This window comes from Hyperoodon ampullatus, assembly GCF_949752795.1.
Source record: "Hyperoodon ampullatus genome assembly, chromosome: 2".
In the NCBI taxonomy this organism is placed as follows: Eukaryota; Metazoa; Chordata; class Mammalia; order Artiodactyla; family Ziphiidae; genus Hyperoodon; species Hyperoodon ampullatus.
The window spans coordinates 102,482,129-102,489,411 of record NC_136915.1 but is presented as its reverse complement, the minus strand read 5'-3'; the positions used below and the strand labels follow the sequence as shown (position 1 = coordinate 102,489,411).

The following is a 7,283-nucleotide window of genomic DNA, read 5'->3' as shown; positions in this document are numbered from 1 at the left end:
GTCTCTCCTATGGGCCACTGCCTGTTGTGTATACTTAGCACCTCTCCTTTGCATAATGTAAATGTTCTGTGGGACTGTGGTTCAAATCATGTGGGAAAGTGGAGGAGAGCACTAATTGCTTGGAATTGTGGTTTTAGTAAAAGAATATATTAAAACATTGTTTGCAAACTCTGCAATTGTGGTATAGGTGGGCCAGCAGTATTATCTATAGGAGGTGTGGTAGGCAGATTTTCTTCCAGAATCTGCTGGGAATACAAAGGTAAAAAGCCCAATTCTCCTCCCGCACCCCCTTCTCTGACCTCTCAGTACTGCTGTGACACTCTTGCCCCTTTCACCATGCTCCTAATCATGCCATTACCTTCAATTACTTATAAGAGTATAAACTCTTTCTCCCATTAGAATGTAAACTCCCTATTCACTTTGTTATACAGCAAAAACTAACACACCATTGTAAAGCAATTATACTCCAATAAAGATGTTTAAAAAAAAAGAATATAAACTTCCTAAGGGCCAAGACCTTGTGTCATTCTCTGCTGTATTCCCAGACACTAAACATTGCCTGAAACAAGACTCTCCAAAAGTATTTACAGTACTAAAGTAATTAATGAAAAAGAACAAAGTTTGACACACAAGCTTGACAAGGTAAACTCATAAACCAATATAACAGCACAAGTCATTGCTGTTCTGGTTAAATTTATTTTCAATTAATAATCGAATTAAAACAGAAAAAAATAGGTAAGCAGAAAATAATGACTCCATCTCACACACATTAAGATGGCTATTAAAAATAAAACAGAAAATAGCAAGTGTCTACAAGGATGTGAAGAAATTGGAACCCTTGTGCACTGTTGGTGAAAATGTAAAATGGCACAGCCACTGTGGAAAACAGTATGGTCATTCCTCAAAAATTTAAAAATAGAATTACCACATGCCCCAGCAATTCCACTTCTGGGTATACACTCGAAAAAATTGAAAGGAGGGACTCAAACAGATATTTATACATGTGTTCATAACAGCATTATTCACATCAGCCAAAAGGTGGAAGCAACCCAAGGGTCCATCAATTGATGGATGGATGAATAGAACGTTGTGTGTGTATATATATATATATATATATATATATATATATATATACACACACACACACACATATATATATACACACACACACACATACATATATATATGAACACTATTCAGCCTTATGAAGGAAGGAAATTCTGCTGTACATGGATGAAACTTGAGGACATTATGCCAAGTGAAATAAGCCATTCACAAAAATGACAATTATGATTTATATGATTCTGCTTGTATGGGGTACCAAAAGTAGTCAAATTCATAGAGACAGAAGGTAGAATAGTGGTTGCCAAGGGCTGGGAGGAAGGCAGAATAGGGAAAGTCTAATGGGTGCAGAGTTTCAGTTTTGCAAGATGAAAAGAGTTTTGGAGATGATGGTAGCGATGACTGCACAACAACCTGAAGTACTTACCACTATTGAATGGTTAAGATGATACACTTTATGCGTATTTTACCAATATTAAAAAAAAAATTTTTTTTTAAACGGTTACAATAACAATCCACATCAATCAAAACCAGTAGGGAAAGGAGAAACTCGGACTAGCCCAGCTTTAACACAACTTGACCACCAGGCTGTGGAAACAGGAAAGCAAGGGCGTGGCAAGGGCAGGCCTCCGGGGCTCTGCCCTGGGCGAGACTACAGGAAAGCCGCGGGTTGAAGCGGGTCACTGGCCGCCTAGGCTGCCACTGCGCAAGTGCATGTCGCGGCTCCCACCAAGACGCCTTTTAAAAGTACCCGGAAGTGACGTCTGTAAAGCTGAGACCGGCTCAGGGAGATCTGAACACTTCTCCCAGGTGAGCGGTGCTGCCACTGTCGTCCTGGGGCCGCTATGAGCTGCACCATCGAGAAGATTCTGACAGACGCTAAGACTCTACTGGAGAGGCTGCGGGAGCACGATGCGGCCGCCGAGTCGCTAGTGGATCAATCAGCGGCGCTGCACCGGCGGGTGGCCGCTATGCGGGAGGCGGGGACAGCGCTTCCGGACCAGGTCAGGCAGAGGGTGGGGGTCCGTGCCCTCGGGTTCCGGGCACTTGAGGGGTGGAGGGTGAGGTAGAGTGGGCACTCGGCCTGGAATTTTGTCCTGGTCCAAGAGGGCGGTGGTGAGAACTTTCTGCGGGGTCGGGGCTGAGGATGATGCCCTGAAGCTCTGCCTCCTGCCTATTAAGTTGCATCTGCGGCTGTTCTGTTTACTGCGCGATTAGTCTGTCTCTGTTTGTCCAGTATCAAGAGGATGCATCCGATATAAAGGACATGTCCAAATACAAACCTCACATTCTGCTGTCCCAAGAGAATACACAGATTAGAGACTTGCAGCAGGAAAACAGAGGTTGGTCAGGCCTTTTTGTGTAGTTATGATTTTTTCATATCCAGTAATATTTCATAAGTTCTTGCAAAACTGACAAACTGTTCACAAAAGCGCACATTCTGTATGTATTTCCAAGTCAGAGAGGGGCATTGGTGGTTCAGTGGTAGAATTCTCGCCTCCCAAGTCAGTACTTTTAACAGGAAAGTTAGCATGTGCTCGCCCAGTATCAGTAAAGTTTGTTACATTACCCTTTTCAAGGTCTTACTGATTTTTTATTTAAAGGCAGCTTATCAAAGAGGTGCTTAGTAGAGTTGAATTATTGCATGGCTTATTAGGTGTCCCAACATGGAGGCTTGCATAACAAGAGAATATCCTCAAGGACTTAAAATTTAATGGTTAAATATTAATTGAAATAAACATTAAAGTTAAGATTGAAGGTTTTTTTTATGTTCCTTGTGCAAGGTGGAAGAGGTAAATCATATGCTCGGGTGTATATTCTTGGGCTTAATGAATACATTATTAATGATAGTAGTATGAATAGTTATTTGTACATCAGTTTATAGAGGGCTTTCACGTGTATCACGTCATTGCATTCTCATATCTTCATTTTGAGGTAGACAAGCAAGGTTTTTATTATTACAAGGCAGATAAGAAATAGGCTCAGAGAGGTTCAATGATTTGCTTAAGAGTCGTAATCTAGTAACTCACAGAACTGAACTTAAACTCATGTCTTCTGAGGCCACATCCCGTGTTGTTTCTACCAGCTTATGCTGCCACTGCCTAGAAAGATATTTTTCACATAGACTGTAACTGTTGAGTTCTGTGGACTTAAACACTAATTTACAACTTTGGATTCATAATGTTACATGAAGCGTCATAAAATTCCAACTGTTTGAGTTTGGCTTTAGGACGTATCTCTCAGACATCACTGCCAAGTTATTTTATTTTTTTGATAGAGCTATGGGTTTCCTTGGAGGAACACCAGGATGCTTTGGAACTCATCATGAGCAAATACCGGAAACAGATGTTACAATTAATGGTTGCTAAAAAAGCAGTGGATGCTGAACCAGTCCTGAAAGCTCACCAGTCTCACTCTGCAGTAAGAAACTTTGATGAATAAATTCGAAATGAATTGAAATCTTGAAATTGTTTTAGATTGTGTGTTTGCTTTTGAAGAAAAGTAAGCTTGTTTTCCTTTCATGTTTATCACATTTGCTGTAGGTTTTACTATAGCTTTGTAAAGATATGAATAGAAAGAAGGGGGTAAAGGGCTGCTCAGGGCTTTTTATTTGAGTAAGGCTGAAGTTCCTCCCGCCTTCACCAAGATCTCTTTTCAAGATGTTAATGAATGCTTAGTTAGTTCTGCCACTAAACAGAATGTCAGTTAGTGTTGAAGATGCTCATTAAATACTTAGGTGGTTATTATTGTACATTTCACTGGTCTGTAAGCTCCGTGGTTGTAAGGAACATGAATTCATCTTTTATCCCTAACATAGTACTTGGCACATAGCAGGGGGTCAGTAAACTTTTATTAAACTGAACTACATAGCATCATACTATGTTGTTAGGAGAGAGAAATATGATTTAAAAAAAAGACATGGCATAGTTTCTATACTTAGGTTGCTTATGATTTAATGTGGGAGACTGAGTAATTGTTCTTAAGTTTGTAGAGTGCTTCAGAGTTGTCATTGTACATTCACAGGTACTATATCATTTAATCCTAGATTAATAGATTGACACCTCACTATTTACTGCAGTGGAATTTATGGAAGATAAGCTTCATCTTAGATCCCACTGAAAGCATTTTAATGACTTCAGTTAACTAAAGTCATAGGGCACAGGGATATTTTAAATATGTGAATGGCTTTCATCTGGACAAGATAATAATCTGTGGTCCAGAGGAGAAAACTTGATCCTTGAAGGAGACAGAGTTTAGCTTTTATGAAAAACTTGCTAAGAGATATGTCCAATGATAGAATAAGATACCTTGGAGTATGGTAAGCTTCCTGCCAATAAAAGTATTCAAATTTAAGTTAAACAGCCATTTAGAGATAGTGTCCAGTATCCAATGGGTGGTTAGACTAGAATTGATCTTTTGAAAACAAATTATCTGTGAATATCAGAAGATAACTTTATTATGACTTTACCTCTGAGGACTTAAATTGTAGTGAAACTCCTTTGTAACCTCTGTACCACAGATTAAATGAACTTTTAACATCATAATGCACATGTTTTCATGAACTTCATATCTGTAAAAAAAGATGACTTTTTCACCTTTTTATTCTTAATATACTCACAGGAAATTGAGAGTCAGATTGACAGAATCTGTGAAATGGGAGAAGTGATGAGGAAAGCAGTTCAAATGGATGATGATCAATTTTGTAAGATTCAGGAAAAACTAGCACAATTAGAGGTAAGATTGTTGATATTTTAGGTTCACAATATTTTACGGAGATTTCAGACTCTGGAAGATGTGCCATCACTGTATTATCACTGTTATGTACTGATGTTTCCTTTGTGGTCTGATTTAAAATTAAAATACATCCTCCATACCCTTTTCAAGAAAGGAAATGTAATCAGCAGCAAACAATGAAAATGCCAACTGTGTACTGGCTAGAAATTGAGATATCATTTTGAGAGGGTAGAGAGAGTGGAAGGGACAGATTACACGTGAGCTAAGGTGCCTCATCTGCCGTAAAAAGAACTCAAATAGGCAATGTCTAAACTTGATGATCAGGAAATAGCAGTACTGGGCATATTATGTAGAATTATGGAAGTAAATACAAAAAGAAATAGATAAAAATATTAAAAGTGGTTGCCTTTGGGAAACAAAGTCAAGGGACTGCAGTCTTTTATAAGTCTTATAGTCTTGATTTTTTTACATTAATTTTTATTGGATAGTCTTGATTTTTTTTAAAAGCTATTTTCATGTAATATTTTGATTAAAATGGGAATAATTTACAAAGAAAGGCCTGGGGTGTTAATGTGCCCATAAAATTGTTAAGGAAAAGCATTACAGTAGATCAGCAGTCCCCAGCTTTTTTGGCACCAGGGACTAGTTTCGTAGAAGACAATTTTTCCACAGACTGGGGGTGGGGATGGGGGGATGGTTCAGGCAGTAATGTGAGCGATGGGGAGCGGCAGGGAGCGGCAGATGAAGCTTCGCTTGCTCACCCGCCGCTCACCTCCTGCTGTATGGCCCGGTTCCTAACAGGCCGTGGACCAGAAGCCATCAGAGACCCGGGGGTTGGGGACCCCTGCAATAGATGATTTGAATGTTCCTTATTACAAGATGCTGTCATGGGCCCTTTGAGAAATACTGGAGAGAAAAAGACAGGGTCCCTGCTCAGAGTCTAACGAAAGGAATAAGACTGGTTGTATTTTGGTATGAAATGGTATATAAATGCTAGGAGAGATATACAGAGTATTGAGGGAAGCACTTTATATGGTACAAGGTTTAATGACCATGGGCTCTAACTCTCAGTGCAACCTGAAAATGCTATGGCTTCCCAGAATTTCCTTCAGAGAGAATAATGATGAAGAGTGCAAACTGCCCTACCTGGAAATCAAAGGGAGTGGCAAGGTCCCAATTAGGAACTAGGAGTTAGGTAAAATGATAGAATGATCTTGTCTACGCCGTCCCTAATTTATCTCACTTATGGAAACAGCCTAAGGAAATGTGGGACAAATTTTACTTAATATTTTATGTGGAAAAAACATGGGCATTGGATTGAGACCCCAGCAATACCACATCTAAGTTGTCTAAGTTTGGACAAGTTTTTGGACTTTTGTGGGCCAGTGTCCTCATTTCAGAGAGAACATGGATGTAGGCAATGGTACTTACCCTACCTATTGTGTGAGATAATAGATGTAAGACACGCATGTGATACCTGGCTATGTGCCCAGTAATTCTTTTCCCCCTTTCCTTCCTTTCTCCAAAACCGTAGGACATCTAGGAGAGAAGATTGAGCGAGTGAAATTATTATTAGGAATTTGAAAGATAGAAGAAACAATACTAAAACTTGTGGGAACCATAAAGAGTTTGACAAGCAGTGAATTCCTCAAGTGGAGCGGGACCTTGTTTGTTTCTGCATAGTCCTAACATGTGGCATGTGGAAATTAGTCAGTAAATGTTTTTTAAATGAATAAATAAGTAGAATTTTAGGAAATTCTCAGTTCTTTTGTTTCCTTAAAACTTTTAAAATTAAAATAATATGCTTTCTGTTTCAGGCCCAAAACAACGTGTTCTGATGCAATTTGACAGTCAAAATACCTGAAATGAACATATACTTTTTTTTTCCAGCTTGAAAATAAGGAACTTCGAGAATTATTGTCCATCAGTAGTGAGTCTCTTCGGCTCAGGAAGGAAAACTCAATGGACACTGCTTCCCAAGCCATCAAATAATTCAACTTCTGAATGACGGCTAGAGATTGTTTATCGAGAAAGGAAGTTATTATCTCTCTATTCGAGTATTGTCCATTCAGTGTCTTGCCTCAGACTTGATTTAACGTTGATTAAATGTATCAAGTGGCAGTTTAGAATTCGCAGTCAAAAGTGGCTGTCCACGAAACAGTTTTGGGGTATGTTAGTGAAAATACTCACTAAAATACACTGAGTTTCACCATTCCTTTCTCTAAGAGACTACTTTTAATTTTCATTTCTGGGACCTCAATTTATATGAACTGTTTTCAGTTCATTTTTCTTCTTTCATATCTCTGAAACTTAGAGCATTTTATTATAAACCAGCAATTTTATTTTATATAGGATTGTAAATTGCAATTCTTAAAAATTTAAAAAAGAGATTAGCTTTTTCAATCTATTTGGCATAAACTTGGATTTGTTTCCATTTGAGAAAAATAATACAATTCCACAGAAGTAGATTGGAAGATTCTCTAATT

At 38.6% G+C, this 7,283-nt stretch overlaps 1 protein-coding gene across 2 annotated transcripts; it reads left to right on the top strand.

Annotated features, from left to right (window-relative positions):
• Nucleotides 1-1,907: 1,907 nt before the first annotated feature.
• On the top strand, nucleotides 1,908-6,872 carry SIKE1 (suppressor of IKBKE 1; the record flags this gene model as incomplete). 2 transcript variants are annotated; one of them, XM_079728595.1, is made up of 5 exons in its annotated part: nucleotides 1,908-2,066; nucleotides 2,300-2,405; nucleotides 3,341-3,483; nucleotides 4,684-4,797; nucleotides 6,688-6,872. In XM_079728595.1, the coding sequence occupies 5 exons, from the start codon at nucleotides 1,908-1,910 to the stop codon at nucleotides 6,787-6,789; spliced, it is 624 nt and encodes a 207-aa protein (XP_079584721.1). In that variant the 3' UTR covers nucleotides 6,790-6,872. The 2 variants fall into 2 exon arrangements, with proteins under 2 accessions (XP_079584721.1, XP_079584722.1); XM_079728596.1 differs by having other exon boundaries at nucleotides 1,908-2,078.
• Between the last annotated feature and the right edge of the window lie 411 nt (nucleotides 6,873-7,283).